Here is a 23,616-nt window from a genome sequence, read left to right on the forward strand (position 1 = left end):
TAGAGAATAAACCTGTTTCGTTCTAGTTTTTGTTGTTGTTAATCCTTGGGATTGTTCGGCTCTTGTACATCCTGTATTTTGTGTCTCTTTTTCACCTTTCTACTCCCGCCCATTTATGAATTGTGTATTTGTGTCCTTGTTGACAACAACAACAACAACAACGAATGACAACGAAGAAAAAGAAAACGAACAAGAAGAAGCAACAAGAAAAGAATGACACAACACAATGCGCCATCAACAACTTTCTTTCTCGCTCTCTTCTCTTGGGTGAATCGTGAATGACTGCGACTGAATGGATTCAATGAATGCAAAGGATATGCGAATACAACGAAACAAACGAAGAACTCTCTCTCCCGTTATCCTTTCCCCCTCAGAGTGGGTGTACAAGTTTAACAGAAAAGCTTCGACAAAAAGGATTATTCTTCACATGACAATGCCAAGATGACAGTAGATGAACGAGAGATGTATAGACCCGCATATGTATGAGTTGGGTTGACAACAATTCGTCCTTTGTTCGCCAAACAGAGCAGGAGAGAGCAGCACACACAATAAAAACATACACACAGAACAGAAAAACAGATATTAAAAGATACATAAAGTAAGAAGACAACACATAACCACCATTCCCATCATCATCATATCGTATGTAGAGAAAATATCCTTCTCATAGATGGCGCTTTTAAGTTTTGTAAGGTTTTCATTTTTCTATTGCCAACTGACAACAACAAGAAAAAGAAAAAAATAAGAAAAAAGAAGAAAACAAGAAGAATCCATTTTTTACTATTTTATTAATGTTGTTCTTCAATATAGTATGTTTATGTATGTTTTATGTCGTCCTTGTATTTATCGTCCTGTAGGAGCTGATGTTATACAATGTACCTGCAACAAAAGCATCATACATTCGTTTCGTTCAAGGAGGAGGACAAGGAGAAAGTTGAGTTGTTGGTGCAATTCTTTCATTAATTTTCTCGAAACTCTTTACATCTATACCTATACTTTTTTTTTTGCAATTTCCAGTCTCTTTCTGGTTAACACAAAATAAAAAAAAAAATTCTTTCGTGGGTTGAGTTTTCTTCTTCTTTATATAATGACAGAAAAAAAATATATATAAAACAGAATATAAAGGTAAAACTGAATGGGGTTTTTATAAAGAGAATGCAATGGCAAGGATCTTTTGTTATTTGTGCTTTCATTAAAAACGGAATTTATGTGAGTTTTTTTTCTTTCTTTTTCTTCTTTTTTTTTTCAAAAATTCTATTATTTTAGTTTGTTGTTCTCAATTTTATTCAAATGATTGTTGTGCTAAAAGTAGAATATTGTTTGTGCATCAGCAGGATCAAGGATAGAAAAGATAGTAAAGAAAGCATTTTTTTTAAAGATTTTTTTTTTTTTTTTTTTTCAAATAAAAACCACAATTCACATTTTTTCTAATGAAAGCCTTTGACAGCCTATAAAATTTTCTTTTAAATCTTAATGCCTGCGGTTATGCCTTTGCAAAAAATTTACTCAAAGAATTTTAAGATATCTTTGCTATCTTAGATCCTTATTTCTTTACAAACCTTAAAAATAAAAAAAAAATAATAAAAACTATAAGAGACTCACATTGTGCGCCATTTTTTTGGTGCAAGTTGAAAGTTTTAGAGTTTAACAATGACTTGTGAGTGAAAAAGTTAAATTTGTCCTTTAAGAAGAGACAGAACATCAGCTTCATCCATTCAGAATCGGGCAAATCCCTTTCTATTATGAGAAACTACAAAAAAACGACATACCTAAGGACCTTCAAATCAGATGGTCCTGATACTGCCAATATCTGACAATATCTTCTACTGTGTTCTAAATAATTTCATTATGCTTTAATTTTTTACTTTGGTAACAAAATATAGTAATAATTTGAGATAAAAATGAAAAAAATTTAAATAAAGTTTGCTGTTCAGCTCTTTTGTTTAACAACGGCAAATAAAAGTTGCTAAATAATTTATCTATTTTGATGCTTTTTTTACGGAAGCTTGTCTGGTATGATTTGCGGACATATGGAGCGCTGAAAGCTGAAGTGAACCAAGTCACAAAAAGTGAATTCAGAGATATAAATAAAATATTGAATCTTATGGTGAATATTTTTTTCGAACAAATGACAATTTGAATCTAAACACTCTTGGATCAAACTATTGAAAGACGTTACACTGAGGTAAAAAATAAATTGAAGTTGAAACGTCTTTGTTTCAAAGATGAACTACTTTGATTCATACGAAACCATCAAAAATTTACCCTTTTTTCACGTTGATTTTAAAATGTTCATTTTCAACGCAAAATCATTCCGAATAATAGTTAAATCAATGTGATTTTCATTGATTTCCCTTGTTTTATGGTGGCTTTTCCCTCAGTGTAGTAGAATCAAACCTTGCGCTGGTTTTGGCAATATATTTGGATTTTTTTTCTTTATTTGACTTGTTCCGTTTCAGCTGGGAAACCTCCAAATATCTTAGCGTTAAATTAAACAAACTATTCCGCTTCACACCGTATCTCCACATTGGGCGCCATTTGTGTCATAATGATAGCCATTGACTCTACGAATATATAAATGGCTATAGGAATGATGAAGAAGGATGTATCCATCAGATTCATAAAAAATATTTGCCATTAAAAAAAACTCGTTAATGGCGCCCAATGCTAGGTCTATTTTTTTTCTGTATCAATAAATATAAACAAAAAATTTAAACAAGTTAAAATAAGTGATAAAAAAAAACTTGAAACTAGGTTAATACCTAAATCTTAGCTATTGGTATAAAAATGCATTCTCAAACTGCTGTTATTTCTTCTTTCACAACGCTTACCTTTCATTGTTTACAATGGGGTACCTCTTTTTAGTAAATAGTCATGACGAAACCCTCATTCTACTTGCTATTTTACCAATTTCAATGTCAAAACCATGGTTCCATACTTCAATGACTACGACGTCTACGGTGCTGGCTCAAACCGCCACGTTACCAGTGAAATGGCCAATATCCTTTGCACCAGTGTAACAAGAAACATTTTCAAACAATCATTCAGCAAAGTGGCCCAAGTTGTATAAGTAGTTATGATGTCTCCTATTGTACAAATCCTAGAGAAATACAACGTTAAATAAATAACAAACCTCCTTTGCCGTCCAGGTGCAGACACAAAACATGTCCACTTATAATTTTGTCTATATAAACTTCTTACCCATTCCTAAATTCAGCTAAAAACTCCCTAAGGATACTGTCGTTAACGTCGCGTCGTCATAGAAAGGTGTTTGAATCAATACAAAAGCTACATATACCCCCAAGTGTCCTGATGGCACCTGGTCCTCTCCAGATATCTCGCCTGTCATAACTACTATAATCCTTAAAACGGTTTGTTTGCTTTTGTTCGGTTTCTGTGCGTTGCTCTGCAATCAACCTCTCAAGGATCAAAGTAAACATACACACACACAAGGCTATCGAAGTTGATGGTGGAGAGAAGGAGGAAAATGTCCTTTTACCAAACACACACAATTTTGAGATAATGTGCTCTCTTCTGGTAACGAAAGACAAGTAGTGCGTTGAAGACGTCCTTTTAGGAGGATTTTGTAATTCAACAAAACGAGTGCGGTTAAAATCCTCACACTTCCGAATTTCTGTTTGCCCATAGTCAAGTCATATAGAGACTAGAGCCTTTCAACAGGCTGCAATTGAGCTACTTAACAATTTGATATTGTTACAGGTTGCCTTGGAATAATGTGGGCAAGGATGTGAGGTTTTTTGTCTGATGTCTGTGGCTAACATAATTCTATGAACTAAGTGGAGAGTATGAGTTTGAAGTGTTTCACGCAACAAAACATTGACGACGAGACGAAAACGACTTATTTTCAAATTAAATTCTCATTATTTACAGCTCGCAGTTAAAGAAAGAAATTGAAACATTTTTTTCATTAAAGATATTTCAAGGGGGGAAAAACTTTCAAATTATGGATGATGGTAGTGGCAGTGGTGGTTACTTTTCATTTTTTTAGGGGGAAATAAAAAAGACACAAAATAACAATAGAAAATAACAAAATGGCTGTATAAGGCAAAAATTTCATGGGGCAACTAGCGCAATTCAAATGCAAACAAAAGGCAACCTAAAAGCAAACAAAAAAGGCTGCTATAAGCTAAGATACAAAATAAAAGCATTTTTTTGTGACCGGAATGTCTCATTTTTTTTTTTACTGTCTCACGAACAATGAGATACAAAATCTGAATGGAAAAAAGTTTTGACATTATACAAAATGAGGGAGATAATGTACATATTTTTTAAGTAGCCTTTCACTTGTTTTTTTTTTTTTTTTAGAATGAACAGAAAAATAGAAAAGTTAAATCTTAAAAAAAAACTCAAAATAAAACATTAGTTATCTAAAATTAAAGCTAATTGAATTTCTTTAAATAACATCACATGTGTTTTATGAGTCAATTTAGGTAGTCGGATTAATTAATGAATTTATAGAAACTTAAATACGAAGTTGGAAAATTAAATATTTTCTTATGGTTGCTTTTATCGCTTTTGGGATTGCTTTCATATGTATGCCTTCCACAAGCATCCGAAAACATAACTTGCTTCCTTTAGTCACCTAATCAAACGTAATAGATCTGAGAAAATTGTGAATTGCGGTTATTTGGCTTGAAAGCAGATATGTAAGCGGTTTTTAACAAGCTAAATAATTTTCCTCATTTAAACAAAAGAGCTGAGCAGCGAACTTTATAATTTATATTTGTTTATTCTTTTAGTCTTTAATACTTTTCTTACTGTAAGCTAACTTACATGTAAGAAAAGTATTGAAGTAAAATTTCAATATTAAAAAAAAAAAAACAAAGTATAAAACAAGAGAACACTTATTTTGTAGAGGTTTTTAAAGACTCTATAGGAGGTTTTTTGAATACATTTTTTGTAAACCAAATATAACCATACTTGCTATATACCGACTTTGTTATATATTAATTTTCCCAAAAACGCTTCCAAAGATTTTAATTCAAAAAATTCAAGTATTTATTTTAAGACAAAGGTATATTATTGCGAAACAATAACAAAACGAAATCCTGCTTTTTTTGTAAAGCTAAACATTGGAACATAACTCCATAATTTGATTATGTCATAAGTTTACGAAAAAAAAAAAAAAAAATGTGCAGTTAAGTACCACCTAAACCATTTGCCTGACATCAAAAGTAAGGACTCTTCAGACTCTATTCATAACTGAAAACCAAATGTTTGTAGGAGTTCGGGTTGCTGAAATATGTAGGTATGTGAGCCAAAATACTATTTAGTGCCTAAAAAGTTGTCCCTTTGAACAGTGAATTTAAAAAAAAATATGGACATTTTTATCAATATACATGTATTTTCATATATTTTAGTATTTAGTATATATGACAGTTTAAATGATCCAAGTGACCAAACAACTGCGTTACTTTACTGCAAATTTCAGTTTTATTTGTAAAATCATATAATTAAGCTCTCTGATGTTCCTATTTGAAACTATAGGAACAACGTAGGTCTCCTATGAAGTTAAATTACAAAAAAATTAATTTCAATTAAATATTTCTAATAGTTTAAATCAGCTTTAAAACTTGAAATATCACTGCGTTACCAAGATAAACCACAATGTTACCGTGATTTGTAAACAATTCGATTCAAATTTGGGTATCAAACTTGTAAAAGTAAATAATCTTTTTTACTAATTTGTACTTTTTCTCTAATAAAAATGAAATTCAACCAACAAGGGACAACTTTTTAGGCACTAAATAGTATTTTGGCCCATACCTACACAATAACAAATATTTATATATTAAATTTATATAATATACATAATATTACCTACAGTTTTAATCAAATAACTTAATCGGTCAAACCAATAATCCGCGAGATATAGATCAACTCCAGTGTTCTAAAATGGCGAAATTCCCCATTTGGTGATATTCCGAAAACCTGGACTTAAGTTTTTTTATAACCTCTTTTTATTAGATTCCTGTATTTCGTTCCTTAAAACGCCTGTTTTTGGAGCAACTTTATTTTTTAAATTTTTTATTACATATTTTGAATAAAGGTTCTTAACATCGATGTTTTATAATATTTTTCCAAATTATAGAATTTTATTTTATTTTGAATTAAAACTCCGATTAAAACGCTTGGTAAGATTTTGCTTGGTTTTAGCCTTTTTGTTTTTATGAACGGAAGGGAACAATATTAAAAAGCAAAAAGGTATAGGTATATTTTGGAAACTTTTCAATTAGAATCCTTTCTGCCGGATATTTTTCTACGTGAGTTTTTATTTATAATAAAATATTTACACAATCAAATATTCTTTTAAATATTATATTATCTCAATCTCCATGATAAAATATAATAGCTCCTTCCTGGTAATAACTATAACCATCAAGTACTCCGACTTTAGTCAAATTTGACGGAACACGGAAGAAAAATATTTAACAGAGGACAAGTTCTAGTTCTGAAGTGATTTGCATGTTCTCTAGATGAAAATCCAGGAAAACAAAATATTTTTGAAACAAAATCAAATTTTAAACACGTCTCTAGAAAGAATTGCTTAAAATTGTTTTAAAAAACTTGATAAAATTTATGAAAAAGAGAGCAAAAAACTTAAAATGCTCCTCAATACCTTATTTTTTAGCAATGAAAATTCTACATGCGACTTTTTTTTGCCTAGTGACCCCTTTTTTGCGACTTATGTGGATATGTTTGTATATTCATAACTTTTAAAACACTTTTCATAATTGAAAAATTGAGGTGTTGTACATTTTAATATAACAAAAAGTTTTCATTTAACGCAATGTATATAAAATGTACGACTAGTCGTACGTACTGGTTCTTGCATTTCAAATTTCATACCTTTATCTTAGATAAATTTTGGAAGATAAATCTTTTTTACTTGCTCTATAGGGTAAGTATTGGTTTCGTGTCGAAAAAAAAAATTGAGGTTTTAATCAAAACCAACATTACGATGATGGAGAATTCCGAAAAAGTGGGTCCCGCAATTCCGTCCGTGCGTCTGTGCGTCCACCTGTACAAATTTCCACAGCCTAAACGGGTGGATGGATTTTCTTCAAATTTGGTACAGATGATTTTTATGGAATTCTGAAAGTTGGTTTTTTTTTTTGTTTTTTTATATCTGGTTTAGAACGTATACCTCATAGACAAAAAAATACGATATTACGAATTTCTCGAAAACTGTTTTCCCAATTTTTCAAACATAAACTTATAACGGATACACGGTATAATTATTGGCAGTCTTAAAGGTACAATTATTGGCAGTGCCAATGATTGATGTCTCAAAGCACGCATTATTGGCACCCCCCCCCCCCCCCCCCCTGCCAATAATAAAACCACTACTTTATATGGGACCAGTTATTGACACCCCTTTTCAATTAATTTGAACATATTTTTTTTTATAAAAAAACAATTTAAAACATTTAATTTATTATATTGTTAAGCTTAAAACAATAAATCTTCATCCAAAAACTCGAAAAATAATCAAAAACGGACAGTTACCAAATTCAGTGTCCTTAGCGGGAACACTGTATTTTTTGCATTTTTTTCATAAACTTAGAACGGCTTTACTTTTTTACTAATTAAAAGGAACTAAGAATGAAATAAACCTAAATAAAAATGCAGAATTATAGAGAATTAATACAGTTTATGAAAAATACATGATTTTTGTTCCTGGGCATAGTAGTTTTTGTGAAATGCTTTATTGCATGAAGGGTGCCAATAATTGGTACAAAAATCGGGGATTCCAAGCCAACCATTGTACCCCTTACGCTAGTGACGAAATTTTAATATATTTTAGGTACCAACTACATTATATGAATATTTATCTCAAAATCTATTCGTTTTTTTATAAATTGCATTTTTTTAATCATTTCAGGTGCCGAATGGAAGCTGCTAACGGAGGATGAAAAACGACCTTTCATAGATGAAGCCAAACGACTTCGGTAAGACACCTCTAATTCAATCTTCAAAACAATCAAAAAATATATTATTCCATTTCAAATATCAATTTAATCCATCGCTCACACACTTTAACTCTTGATTAAATGTTTATTAAACGAAGAATTATGATTTTTCAATTAACCACAGAGCTATGCATATGAAGGAGCATCCTGATTACAAATATCGTCCCAGACGAAAGCCAAAGGCTCTGCGACGTGACGGTTATCCATATCCAATGCCATATCCATCAGTGCCAGTGGAGGCGCTTAGGGCAGGTGGGTGTTATAGTATGAACACAATTTTATTCATATTTTTATAATAAAATATAGTTTCTAAGATATCCACGAAGCTGGAGGATGCTTATTTTCCGCAACTGTACGCAATTATGCAAATGGAAAAAGGATTTGTTAGTTGTTTTTTTTTTTATATATGAAATGGAGAATGGAAATAGAGTGAGAGAGTTATTGTCAAGGGATAAACTGACTAGAAGAAGGACCATGTAAAAACATTCACTATTCTCTTTTCTGGGTTCTATTGTTTTATATAGTTTTCGGTTTTTCGTGTTACTTTTGTTGTTTGTTGTTAAGAGATGGAAAAAAGATGACGAATGATAATTTTAGTCCTCGCTCCAAATAGGTTTTCTTTCTGTAATTTTTGTATAAGAGAAGACCAACCTTTAGAAGGAGATATCCTCCATAAGGAATAATAACCAGCCAAGCTTAAGTTGGTAAAGAGCTACAGGAGCTAGTTAGAAACTGGTTGGCTGCACTTCTACTACCTTCATAATCATGTTGTATAGTTTCCTTGAGTCCCTTTTGTATCGTGATATAAAACAATTCGTCTTTTAGGAAACATGTGCTTCCGTTGTTGTGGGGATACATTATTATGTTTCGTTGAAGGCAATATGTAAAAGGTTGTTTAAAATTTATGTATATTTTGGAATAACTAGGGAATTCAAAAGGATATTATGCACGGGATATAGAGAATGTATAATATTGTTGAAACTCATGAAGTAAGATGACAAATTTGACTTTTTGGTTTTTGTGCGGGATTGTATAATATTTCACGCTAACGTGAATGCAATTTTCTAACATGAATTTATTATATAATTTGCATGTGATGACAATTAAGAAGGTCTGAGGTAGAAAAAGGCTTTGTTGGAAATTTTAATCTTGAAATTTTAAATGAGTTTTTATTTTGCAAAAGTAATTGTGTTTTAAAAAAGAGAAAGAAGTAGAGAAAGAAGAAATAACTTGATTTTGAACTCTAAACGCAGAACCCTTTATTTTTAGTAAAATTTTAGTAGTTATTTTAGTTACCTACTTAAAGATAATAATTACACGGTGTTATAAAAATGAGGTTTTAAAATATACGCGGGCGGAGACCTATCACGTTTTGTAGAGCTAGTTGCACTGATTACGAAACTGTATTTAAAAAGTCCCTAAAACCCCCAAAATCTGGAGTTAGGGGCAAAAAACGGGTTTTTTGACCTTCACCCATTGAAAAAATCTAGCTTCGTTAAATTTTTACCCATTTTCTTTTTTTTTTACAGTTTCTGATAGGAGATAAATATACCTTTTTAACAATGTATAAAACATGTAACTCAGTTAAACCACCTAGAATTAATAAGCTGTCAAAGTTCAAAAATACCTTTTTATTCGTCAGTTACCCAACTTCGACATCAAATTAAAGTATATATTTTCAAAACATTATGCTATTTAAAAAATATATTCTGAAACAATATCTATTTCTCAATCAATCGAGGTATTTTTTATGAAAATCACTTCAAAATTGGCTTACAAAAAAAAATTTTACGATTTCAACCCAGATACAGAAATTCGAGCTTTTAGGTATAGAACAAAAATGTTGTTTTGGCACGTAGTAGGATAACTTGGGCGCCAGGCTTTGATAACGGGTTTTTGTAGAGGAGTTCAATACAAACATTTTTTTCTGTGGGAAGGGCAGTTTTCTAAAAAAAAAATTATCAAAATATAAAAAAAAATTATTAAAAAAAACGGCAACACATACAGTAAAAAATTTAAGTTTTTAAATCAATATATTATAACCAATAGATTTTGAAATAATCGATTTCAAAGTTAAAAATAGGTGAACAAAAATTTTAAAAACTCATTTTATACTATTTTTGTCCAGACTGTGAATTTTAATAAAAAAAAAACTCTTCACACAGAAAATTGCCTCAATTGATTCCTTATCGAACAGTGAAAACTTTATGTTTCTATGTCTTCTAGTTTTTGAGAAAATTGAAAAATTATTTTTTTCAGATTTTTTCTTTTTTCAAAATATTTTTTGTTTTTATTTGTTTTTATTTTTCAATTTTCTCAAACACTAGAAGACATAGAAACAGCTAGATTTTTTTTCAATGGGTGAAGGTAAAAAAACGTTTTTTGCCCCTAACTCTAGATTTTGGGGGTGTTAGGGACTTTTTAAATATAGTTTCGTAATCAGTGCGACTAGCTCTACAAAACGTGATAGGTCTCCGCCCGCGTATATTTTGAGTGTTACACCGTGTTATTTATCAATAGCTTTGTTTGCTATCGATGAAAGTAGGTAGAAGTAAAATTACCTCAAATTTCTAATTTGGACCAAATTTGATTTGGATACAAAAATCAACAAGGCTTTTGGCCATTTTTATTTAATTTTAATTTTTGTTAACTGGAATTTTTATCAACTGCAATTTAAAGTTATTTCATGTAAGAGTTTTTTCAACTCAAAACGTTGAACATAGTAAAGTTTTCGTTGCTTTTTTTCTCTCAGTGTACCAAAAAAAAAAAACAATTAATAAAAATGTACCCGAAAGAAAATTGGTAAATTGTTTCGTTTGCCACAATGCCACTGAACAGTCTATAAAAATATTTTTGGTGAAAGGGCGTTTTTTTGGGAGATAAGAAAAATACGCAATAAGTCTTACAAAGTCATGGTATAAATGGTATTTTAAGAATTCTTTTTTTTTAATGTTGTCTTTGTCATGTAAATTGCGAATAAAATAAGCCTACCCTTTTTTTCAGTGTTTTTTTTTTACGTGTAGAGAAAATGTGGAGCTCTTCCAAAAATGAAATAATATTAATGATACATTACTCAAATCTATCAATTATTTTACATTTGAGATTAAAACGATGAAACTTAAGTGTCTATAACAATATTATAGTTAAAAGAGTGTTTTTTTTATTGGAAGAAATGGTGATGGGCCATCCTAATGCACTTTGGTATTAACGTTGCACAGTGGCCCGTTTTGACTTTTTTGCTTGCAAAATTAATATCTTCTAAACAAATAAAGACATCGCCACAATTTTTTTTTTTATCTTGAAGGAAATTTCCATTGTGAGTTTCAAAAAAAAACTTTACAGGGTGTATCAGAATTTGGTGTTAAAATAAGAAGTTTTAGATAAGGTTGTAAACATAATGGTATTTTGATTACAATCGTCAAAAATCAATTCCTGAAGTAATCTGAGTTAGGTGACACAGTGGGGAAAAAGGAAAGGAACCAATTCGAGTGAAACAGTGGGGAGAAAAGTATTTTTTTTGTTTTTTATTTGTATGCAATTTTTTTATTTTTCTTTATAGAAGAGTACATTTATAATGTATTTCAGTGATATATTACAAGTCAAACAGTGGAAAAAGATAAAAGTAACAAATTAAGACATACAAAACACTAAGTCCGGGGTAATTTGTAATAAACTAATCATTTCTGGAGAGTATTGTTCTTGCAGATCTTTTTGGTTTCTTACATGCCTTAAGGAAGAAATAGGTGTATCCGATGAGGTTGCAAGCATGTTAAATAGGTCTTCACTTTGCACGTATTTTGATATCTGTACTTCTTGTGGTCTTTAACTTTGCACTCCTGGGCTTCTTCTGACAGTTCGCCAAGTGGAAGTGATTGATATTCGATGATATTTTGACTATGGACCATTATTTTGTGAAGAGTAGGCGTGAGTAGTTTTTCAGGATACTTTTTTTTAGAAGCTCTGCTGTTTTCTTAGTATACTCTCCAAATTGAACTGCATTCACTACTTCCCTGCAATTCAAAACATTCAGTAGGTATTATTTTCAGCATCATAATAACTTCTCTATTGACTCCAGTTATTCGAGCGGTTGCATCTGATTGTTCTCCTTGAAGTGTTTCCATTATTAGTATTTCCATAGCCTTTCTTTGGTTTATCCACATCAAGTCCAAGCTCTTCTCGAAAACGCGTTTGGATCGCTTGTTTTCTTCTCTTTTCCATCTCCTTGGTCCCAATATATTCATAAAAAATCATGTTATTGAAATCCACCACTTACAAAACAAAGAACTCTAATTTTCCAAGATTTTATTTTCACACATGAAAAAAAAAAATGTCGAAAAAATGACTGACCTTTTCAAATCAAATCTAGCTCAGTTGGATACAAAATGACGCAGCTGAGCTTTTGGATTTTTATTAAGAAATATATAAAGATTTTGAATCAGCTGAGCTTGGTTTGATTACGTAGGAATCTTTTTTTTCTATGCAATTTGAAGTCGAAAAAGTGTGCAAAAAACAGTGTTTCAAAAAACATTAAATTAAACAATTAAAAAATAAATTTTTTAATTTTTGGTTTAAATATTTACACAGCATTTGAAAAAAAAAATAAAAATTAAACCTTTTAGGAGCCCTCTTCCTATTTTTAACACTCAAAGCTAAGAAAAAAAATAAAAAAACAGATTTTTTTTTTCATAGTAAAAAATTATTAACTTTGACTTGCTCTATAAGGCACACCAATAACCCAAATTGAAATTTTTTTTCGAATACTCGAGCTCCAACCATTTGTGAATCCAGTGATCTAAAAGTTTTTCATTATCGACCCACCCGAAAAATGAATATTGCAAGCACTTTTGTCTAAATGGGCCACTGTGCGTTGCATTTGGGATAAGAAGCAAGAATAAAGAAATATCATAAAATTATTTTTAGGGAAACATTTTTACATATTTACATATTTTTTTTAACAAGGATATTAACCTAAACGAATAAGGAATCTTGAAACAGTGATATGACACACCCTTGTGTGTATAAATACGAAGAGTTTTTAATATTAACTGACAATTTTAAAATAGCAACTCATTTTTACATGACATTAAGTCTAATGTAAATTAGAACATGGCAACATAAATGTAAAAAATAATACTACTTACAATAATATCTGACTACTCTTCTAAAAAGTATTAAAAAAGTTAATATTCCATCAAAGATTATTTTGATATTTTAAATAGTTTTTGTTTTGTTAAATAAAAAAAAATAGCTATAGAGTCGTATAGGGTACCTAGGTGGTACCTTTCACTACTTGAAATAACCTCCCAATAAAATACAACCAAATTGTAAACATCGTATTAGGTACTGCGTTTTCAAAAAAGAAGTTAGACAAAATGTCGGGCAATTTAATTTTATTTTGTTTTTTTTTTTTTTTTGTCGCGCAGTTTATCAAATTTGTATGTTTATTAGCACTTATTTAGTCAGATGGTATAAATTTTACAAAAACCGTAAAACATTATTTATTTTTTTGAGAATTTAATAACACTTTTGGGATTAAACATGCCTAACTTGCCAGAATGCTTATGAATAAATATTGTTTAATATGGTTTTTGGGTGCAATCATCCCTCAAAGGAATGCAGATCTTTATTTTAAACACATTTCATTCCTCTTAATAAAAATAATCTTTTGTTTTTTTTTTTTGTTATTCAAAGGCATTACACCTGGATACTTTGCACCAGGGCCAGCAGCATATCACTTAGGAAGTCATCTCTCGCAATCAAATCCGCCAACATCACAGGTAAGAGAAAAAAAAAATATATTTCTATAGAATGCCCTTCGAAAGACGTACATAAATGTGCACACACCCACTCCAATAGTCAGCTATTAAGCGATTTCAGTTGATGCACTTCAATCAAAAAATTAAACATGTAAGACTTTGTAATTACAAACACTTTTTATTCTGTCGAAATGTCGAACAAAACCTTCTACTTAATTCCCTGGGAGCGAAACAAAATCATCCCTGACGCCATAAATAAAATAAGCGATGAAAGGTGCCTTTACCTCAACCTTTAAAACATCACAGACAAAAAACAACGAAGAAATTTCATTCAAAATCTAGATGAATTATTAATTGCGATACCTGCTTAAAAAAAAAACACACAGTAGAATGAATGAATACCATAACAAGACAGTAGCCACACCGCCCTCTCTTATTTTGTGCTCGTCAATTATTTTAAAACGTTTCAATCATCATTTCAACACCTTGTTTGTTTATTGTTCAAGGCATTGGATTTCTGTCCGTTCCGTTTATACCTTGCATTCAAACTCTCATAAGAGTTATAATAATTGCATATAAAAATGGGAAAGGGAGCACCTGCAATGGTATAGTATTTATAAATTGTGTTAAAAATATGGTCAAATTGGATAAAAAGGTTACAGAAAGAGTTTGAGTTTTATTTTTTTTTTTTTTGTTTCTCATGTTTGTTTGTTCATTTAATTCAATAGAACGTCCGTCCCGTCATTATCTTTTTTGATGGTTATCGATTGATTTGAAAGGGAACACCCCGTTTTTACCATGTAATTTTCCAATTAAGTCCAAAATGTTACCTTTTTATGTGTTTGATTAAAGAAAAGGATTGTAATGATGTGAAAGACCAGGAAATACATAATTTTTTTTTAATAAGGTTATAGAAGAAGTATGTAATTAATAACAAGTTTGATCAAATAGAAAAAAAAATTATTTGTTTTTTTTTATTTCAAAATAAATAAACAACATTCTACTAAAACGTACATGATTCTTTGTAAGGGCTTTTCATTTCTGTGGTTTCAGTCAAATGCTCCAAATTTTTGCACATTGCTTGCTTTTGACATCCCTAACAAAAGTCTCATGGGTCACAATTAAATCGTATAAACAGATTTTGAGTTTCCGGGATATCAATAGCGAGCACTGTGCAAAAAATTGGAGCATTTGACTGAAACCACTTTTTCATACAAATAGTGAGTGGTCCTTTCATTTAAAATAGTTCCAAAAAATGCATGGCCGGACATAATTTACACCATGCTAAAAAATCAGATAAAAAAAGTGCCTACCTAAACAAAAAATCCAAGAAATGTTATAAAAAAGGCCTAAAAGTGTGTTTTTTTTTCATTGAGAATAAACAGTTCTACATAAATCTAAGAGCGAAAATTTTTTTGACATTCGTTGAGTTAAATTTCTAGCTTGTGTGCAGTTTTGAAAAAAGAAAATTCTATTAAACCTTATTCTGCCAGCCATTTTTGAACCACAATTTTGAAAAAATAAAAGTTGGAAAATTTTTCGTACTAATATGCTTCATTGTCCTAAATTTCATGACTTTTTGTCAAGAAATGGCCGTGCAAATGATTTTTGACGCCATAAAGCACCAAATGCACCATAAAAAGTCAAAGTCAGCTCGACAAGGGTAGATTTTTAAATCGTCAGCGACTATCACAGATTGCGTAAAAATAATAATAATCTACCAAATGGTCCATAAAAATGAAAAAATATCGTTAAAATATCAAACGCAAGAAGTCCGGAAGTCCTTACCCAATTTGAACATTTTTTTTCGACTTAATATTAAGCTCATAAAAGCGTTAGGGTTGTCAAAAAATACCTTTTTTAAAAACTTTTTTCAAAGAATATGATTTTTTTCTTATTAAATTTGTTATAACAGGTGCTTTTTTTTGTCCTAAAGATCAATTTGAAATACCACACTGTACAATTTTTAAGAAAAGTACGTGTCAAGCTTACGTGACACATGAGCTACGAAAAACTATTGAATACAAATTTGGTGCATAGGTACATATAGAAAGAAATACATATTACTAAAACTTTTTTCTTCAAAACTATACTCATTCTTTGTTGACTTTAAAGCGGCTTTTGACTTTTTTAACAGAAATGCTCTTTTCTACAAATTCTCACAACTCGGCATATATCCTAAAAATTCATAAGGGGAGTTAAAAATAAAATGCACGACTGGGTCGCACGAACTTGCTCTTGGAGTTAAAGTTGCTTAAATTTTTAAGACTTTTTATGTAGAAATTTGGAAAAAAAAATAAAATTCGTTTAAAAAAAAAAATAAAATAAAATCTGAAATTAAATTGCCCTCCAAAACAAGTATGCAGTTTTGATTGATATATTAACGTGCATTTTTAGAAAAAAAATTTTCAAAATCGTTAGAGCCGTTTTTTAAAAAAACAATTTTTTATAAATAATTTTTTGGAAAAAAAGTTTAAAAATAAAATTGTAATGCCATTTTGTAGAAATCACTAATCAACATCTAAAAACAAAATTTCAAAAAAATTCAATGTCCCGTTTTCGAAAATTTCATTTTTCAAAAAAAAATTTTCAAAATTTTTTTAAAAATCCAAAAATTATTTTTTTGGAAATTTTATTTTTGGTTTATATTTAAATTATATAAATGCTTCTTCACAAAAAGTTTCGTTGAAATCCAATAAGAAGTTTCGGAGATATTCGAATTTTAAAAAAACGGTTCTATGGCAGGTACCGTTAATAATGATTTTCAAATAAAAAATTTTTCATTGAAATATAGACCTTAGCGTAAAACTAACATTTGAATTTTTTAAACAAAATCGTTGGAGCCGTTTTCGAGCTATTTTAATTTTACTAAAATCGGTATATGACAAGTACCGTTATTTTTGGTCCAAAAAAATTAATTCCAAAAACCCCTCTGGAGAGTCGCCAAATAACGCTACATACCAAGTTTGACATTAAACGGTCCATCCGTTTAGGCTGTAGCTCCTTATACAGACAGACAGACAGACAGACTGACAGACTGACAGACAGACAGACAGACAGACAGACGGACTTCCGGGACCCACTTTTTTGGCATTGTCTACCATCGTAATGTCATGGAAAAATGTTATCTCAACTTTTTTTTTTTGTACGAATGCATAACTTGATATATAGTACCTATATCGCAAGTAAAAATTGTACAATGATACTACAGCAGTTTGGAATGGCACATACTCTCTGTCTCTAACTCACCGTTACCGTTAACCGCTCATGTAACTGCAAAAGATGGAAGCAGGGGTGTACGGTACAAATCATTGAGGCAGCCAGACAGTGCCCCGGGGTCCCCAACGTATGCCAGGGCCCCAAGAGGAATTATGTAGTAGAGAAACCTGTTTATTAGGGTGGGTCAAAAAAATCGAAATTCATTTTTTTGACTTGGTACTCCGAAAAATCGAGTGCTAGACACCTCTAGAATATACACACCAAATATGAACTCTTTATATTAACGGGAAGGTCCTCCGCTTCGCAATTTTCCATTTTTACATCAAGCTTCTACTGAAAAAAAAATCATTTTTTTATTAATTGACTTTTTAGCAAATTTCTTTATATATTCTTGTAGGACAATGAACGCTCTACAAAAAAGGCCTTATACACTTTTTTCGTTTATCTTACCGTTTAATAGATATGTGAGGTCTAAAAATCGAGAAAATCTTTAAAATTTCGTTTTTTGTTCTTAATTTTGTAACAAATTGAAAAATTATAATAATCAAAAGCACAAGACATATTCTTATAGGGAACAGATTGCTCCACAAAAAAGGTCTTGTTAACTTTTTTCATTGATTTAACCATTCTAACGATATTCGAAGTCAAAGTTAAAAAAAAATATAAAAACATTTTTTACTTTTAAAAATTTTCCAGTTCACTGAAAATTTATTATTTTCAAATTAGCAAGATATATTCTTGTAAAGGTTTAAACGTTCTACAAATAATTCCTTGACATCAAATTGATATTAGGTGTGTATATTCTAGAGGTGTCTAGCAATCGATTTTTCGGAGTAGCAAATCAAAAAAATTAATTTCGATTTTTTTGACCCACCCTACTGTTTATATTAATAATATATAACTGAGATCTCAAAGAAACTTCTCATATTCAGTTATGAATAGAGCTTAAAAATACCTTTCTTTTGATGTCTCACTCGATGAATTTGGAGGAAATTTTTTAGAATGCATTTTTTTTTCGGCAAGAGGTGATTTTTTGTATATCTTTTGAATGGATAGCCCTCTTCACTTTGAATTTATATCTTTAAACCAAAACTTGTTTCGAGACATTGGTCTTCAGATATCTGCCACAGAATATAAGAAAAAAAAAGTTTGGGTGTAAATAACTTACCAATCATCAGATCTCCAAGAAACTTTTTACCCCGGTGCCGGGCCTTAACTTACGACTCTGACGAAAACCCTGTCACACTTTCAGAAAAATTATCCACTCATTTTTAACATAGTGCTCCTTATCACATTCTTATTTTAAAATTGCAGTGGCAACAACAATTAAAAATTTGTTCAAGAACCAAATAATATTTGAAGAGTTAAAATCTAAGATCAGTTCTTTTTAAATTTGTTTTCCGAAATTAGGCTTTTTGTATCATTATTTTTCAGGGTATTAAAAAAAAAATGTATGATTTTCGCAATATGTTAAAAGTTATAACTGACTTTGAGGTCCGGTAGTATTTTTCTAATTCAATTTTTCCATTTCTCATTTATAACTAACAAACGAAATTCCCATCAGTATAAGTTGTTATCAACGCACATTTTTTTCAATATCACGTATTTTAAATGGCACATAACACATTCACTTCATTTCTCGCAATCTTTCTCAATCAAATTGATTCTTTGTTGTATGATTTTGATTTCGATTTAATTACACACCTCGTCACGATCTTAACAATAAAAAATACACAATTCACTTTATACAATATCACTCCTATAATTTACCTGATAAAAGGTAGATGGAGCAAAAAAGAAAGCAAACAAAACCAAAAACCTTATAACCATTCAGAAGCCAAACACATTTGGACTATCCATTATTTAACATTATATTCAACCCACTCTTCTATAGAATACAACTCCAAACACCACTTAAAGTAACGATGACGCCTTACAACACTGCTCAAAAAGTGCCTGTTAAACACTTGAGGTTGCAGATTCATCCCTTAATTATAGGTTTTGCCTACATTTAGTAAATGTGGAATGGAAGTGGATCAAGTTTTCAACACCTCATATTCCATTTTTCAACTTGCGTATTCATTTATTTACAAGAGTATAAGATAGAGGCTTTGATGATATAGAAGCTGTGTGAAGGCGGACAAATGCCTGTCAGCCAGGTAGTTTGTCTTGTTGAAAAGTATGTAATTAATGGATTTCTTTTTTTATAAGAAAGCCTTTACCAAAAGGGCATAACGAAAGTTATGCAAAGTCTTATTAATAAATTAAGTTAAAGTTAAATCAAAGCCTAAAAGACTTAAAAGTGTTAAAATGAGTCTTTTGACGGAAATTAATTGCATTGGGGTCGAGAATGTAGCCTTTAAGAACCTTTTTTTGATTTTTTTGTCTCATTTTTTGATCTTTAACCGTTTCTTTCTTTTTCTTCTTTTTCTTTTTTTTTCAGTCATCAATAAGCAGTCAAATGGATGTCCCAAAATTCGCCTTGGATCGCAGTTCGTACCTTAGTTCGGCGGCAGCCGCTGGCAGTTTGTATGATTCATCAAAAGCTGCCCAAGCTAGTGCCGCTTATAGTGCGTATTTAGATCCAACCGTCCTTACGAAAGCTTACTTCGACTCGAAGATGTATCAGGATCGTGCAGCGAATTATGCCTTCGATATATCCAAAATCTATGGTGCCCAACAGCAACAGCATTCTGCTGCTGTGGCACATCAGCAGCAACAACATCAGCATCTATTGAATGGTTTAAGTATTGGCAGTGGCAACAATAATAACAATATTAATCCGAATAATAACAGTTTGGATGGGAGAGAATCAACTCCACATTTGGATAGTACTGGTGATAAGTCTCAGTTAAATTCGCCGAATGACAGTCAGATTGATTACTCGGGGTACTCGCAGTATGCTCAAGCAGCTGCAGGGGTTGTCGGATCAGCTGGAGGAGGGGGCGGTGGAGGAGGGGGAGATTTTAGAAGACCTTTGACAGTTATCTTTTGACCAGAAAAATTTGAAAATGATTAAAATGAAAAAATAGAATAAGTTATAAAAAAAAAGATATTATAAAAAAAATGCCATGGCATAGTGAATATAATATAGTATTATTCATATAAGTATTAAAATTGTAAATGTTAAATAAAAAAAAATTAAATTTAATTATTACATAATGTCGTCATCGTCAAGAAAAACAAAAAAAAAAGAGTGTGTGTACACATGTACACGCGACTGAAGTTATACTTCTCATTCAGTTTTATGTAAATGAATTTCATTTGATATTTTTAATTTCTATTATTAAGTAATTAATCCCCACTTATTTTTTTTACATTTTTATCAAGTGAACAATAAATTAATTCTTTCATCCTCCTTGCGTCCATGTAGTTTTCAATTTATTCTGTGAAATTTACACATGTTGTGCGGTTCAGAACGTACGGTATACGCTTAACGACTTTTTTCAAAATTCCGAGAAAATCGGTTTTGAAAGTTAGGGTACATTTTTTTTTTCGAAAAATCCCCGAATCTTTAAACGCTCCTGGAAGCTAAACCGCTTTAGAGCAATTTTTGGGAGTGATGCCAAATGATAGCTTGTGTCATGGGCCTACGCTTTGCACATTATCAGATTTTTAAAAAATCGCCTTCCATGTTAAACCACCACATCATGCCTTTTTTTTCAGAATCGCGCCTATTTTTTTTACTTTTAAGTTCTCCCGGTTTGAGAACGCGTGGACCTACAGGAATGAGAGTTGTACCCAAATGTAGGTTAGAGTCCCCGCTATCTTTTGGCATCAAAAATTTTATTCATTTTCTTCAAAATTCCACGATATAGGCGTTGGAAGTTGGGGGCGCGAAAAAACTTCTGGGAGCTGAACGCTTTGATCTAGAGACAGTGGAGTGGTGCCATATGAAAGCTTATATTCTCAGCTACCCGATTGTGGTATAATCCGGTTTTTCGATTTTTTTCAAAATTCCGAGAAAATCGCGTTTGAAAGTTGGGGTAAAATTTTTTTCGAAAAATCCCCGAATCTTTGAACGCTCCTGGAAGCTAAACCGCTTGAGAGCAATTCTTGGGAGTGATGCCAAATGTTCGCTTGTGTCATGGGCCTACGCTTTACACATTATCAGATTTTTAAAAAATCGCCTTCCATGTTAAACCGCCACATCATGCCTATTTTTTCAGAATCGTGCCTATTTTTTTTACTTTTAAGTTCTCCCGGTTTGAGAACGCGTGGACCTACAGGAATGGGAGTTGTACCCAAATGTAGGTTAGAGTCCCCGCTATCTTTTGGCATCAAAAATTTTATTCATTTTCTTCAAAATTCCACGATATAGGCGTTGGAAGTTGGGGGCGCGAAAAAACTTCTGGGAGCTGAACGCTTTGATCTAGAGACAGTGGAGTGGTGCCATATGAAAGCTTATATTCTCAGCTACCCGATTGTGGTATAATCCGGTTTTTCGATTTTTTTCAAAATTCCGAGAAAATCGCGTTTGAAAGTTGGGGTAAAATTTTTTTCGAAAAATCCCCGAATCTTTGAATGCTCCTGGAAGCTAAACCGCTTGAGAGCAATTTTTGGGAGTGATACCCAATGATAGCTTGTGTCATGGGCCTACGCTTTGCACATTCTCAGATTTTTAAAAAATCATCTTCCATGTTAAACCGCCACATCATACCTATTTTTTCAGAATCGGGCTTAACTTTTTTTTTACCTTTAAGTTCACCCGGTTTGAGAACGCGTGCACCTACAGGAATGGGAGTTGTACCCAAATGTAGGTTAGAGTCCTCGCTACCTTTTGGCATCAAAAAATTTTTTTCATTTTTTTCAAAATTCCGAGATATAGGCTTTGGAAGTTGGGGCGCTCACTTTCAGCTCAGCTCACTTTCAGCTCAGCTCAAATGAGCTAAGCTATGGTACCTAGCTCAAATTTGAGCTGAGCTGTGAGCTGAGCTGAAATGTGAGCTTTTTGCAACCCTGGCAACTTGCCACATGGAAATTACCACATGCAACTTGCCACACGCAACTTGCCACATACAACTTGCCACATGCAACTTGCCACATACGACTTGCCACATGCAACTTGCCACATGAAACATGTAACTTGCAACGTGTTGTGTGTTTTATGTTTGCCGTACTGCGGCGTACTGCATTTTTAAATACTAAAGTACTGCCTACTCTAAAGGTGAAACGACAGCCCTGCTACCCAGGGTGATCGCGTCATAATCCCTTTGACATTCTTGTCAAAAAGTAAATTTTCATACCCACCCTCCCATAAGAAGTATAACTTCAAAAAAAATTGAAAATAAGTTGAATTGTTTATAAATAACAAAAAAAAAAATATTGTATTTTATGTTAAACTTATAGTTAATTTTTAGTTATGGTTATAAACTGCTTACGATGTAAGGTTAAATTTTTGAAATTGTAAATGATCAAATTAGGATAAATTCAAAAGGTGTACCTAAACCACACCTGTGTTGAAAAAAATTGTTTTTTTTTTTTTTTTTGTTAATGATTTCTATTTTTATTTTTTTTATTCTCAAAGAATATTTTAATTTTATCTGGAAACTATTTTAAATCTCATTCATATAACGGCATGAAAGAGAAGTTACCGTTAGAGTATATTCGAGGAGGCAATGCAATTTTTCGCTAAAACAACTCTAAAGATATCCATTCAATTTGGCAAACCAAAACTTTAAGCAATTTTAATAAAACTGGGGGTTTTAATAAATTAATATTATCTTCTATCAGGAACTATAAAAAAATCAAAAATGGGTAAAAATTTGACGAAGCTAGAATTTTTTCAATGGGTGAAGGTCGAAAAAACCCTTTTTTGACCCTAACTCCAGATTTTGGTTGTGTTAGGGACTTTTTAAATACATTTTCGTAATCAGTGCGACTAGCTCTACAAAACGTGATAGGTCTCCGCTCGCATAATATTTTGAGTGTTGCACAGTGTAATGGAATATGGCATTTCAGGTTTTTGAAAACAAAATCTGTCGGTATGTTGGTTTATCCCGTACAAAATTTTTAATGCATACTTAATTATATATTTTAAATTGTTAACTAATATTATTATGTAGGTGATTTAAACTACAAGAGCATATACCTGCGACACATTCGTGCATTTTATCTAAACAGCAGTTGAGGAGCTTCTTTGCTAGTTTTCAAAGTACTTCATAGAGGGATAAGTAAAATGTATGGTTGCAAAATGTCAATAAAAGTATAAAAGTGCCAATATTTTCTTTCATGTTAGAATTAATAATCAACCGTGTCATAATTCCCACGAGGCAGTAAATTTTTGTTCGAAGTTTTCTCATGAATCGGTTGCGGTCGACTATGACATCAAAAACGACAATTGGCTAGTAAAGAACAAATTACTTTCAAATAACATTTGAGAAAAAATTAAGGTATCATGTTTTGACCAAATATTTAATCAAATAAGTAGATATATGGTCAAAAAAGTTCGAGTGGTTTAATTTTATTGGCCATTCGAAAAAATAGTTATTGAAAAAAAAACACGTATACGCCACAGTGACCATTATAGAATATATTTTTAAAATTGATTTTAAACTGCCTATAGTCTTTTTTCACTTCACACTTGCTACATGTTTTACAACAAACCTTAAAAAAAAACACTTGTATTTATTTTACTAATTAATTTG

At 31.3% G+C, this 23,616-nt stretch overlaps 1 protein-coding gene across 4 annotated transcripts in view; it reads left to right on the plus strand.

Moving 5' to 3' along the window:
- Window positions 1-20,118, plus strand: part of LOC129917776 (SOX domain-containing protein dichaete) — a 172,197-nt gene extending 152,079 nt beyond the window's left edge. For all 4 annotated transcript variants that reach the window (XM_055997884.1, XM_055997887.1, XM_055997886.1 and 1 more), the window contains exons 4-7: window positions 7,907-7,973; window positions 8,119-8,246; window positions 13,686-13,771; window positions 19,413-20,118. In XM_055997884.1, the coding sequence (XP_055853859.1) occupies window positions 7,907-7,973; window positions 8,119-8,246; window positions 13,686-13,771; window positions 19,413-19,964 (833 nt within the window). In that variant the 3' untranslated portion in view covers window positions 19,965-20,118. The remainder of the gene's footprint in view (window positions 1-7,906; window positions 7,974-8,118; window positions 8,247-13,685; window positions 13,772-19,412) is intronic.
- The last annotated feature ends 3,498 nt before the right edge of the window (window positions 20,119-23,616 follow it).

This window comes from Episyrphus balteatus, chromosome 4 (assembly GCF_945859705.1).
Source record: "Episyrphus balteatus chromosome 4, idEpiBalt1.1, whole genome shotgun sequence".
Classification (NCBI taxonomy): Eukaryota; Metazoa; Arthropoda; class Insecta; order Diptera; family Syrphidae; genus Episyrphus; species Episyrphus balteatus.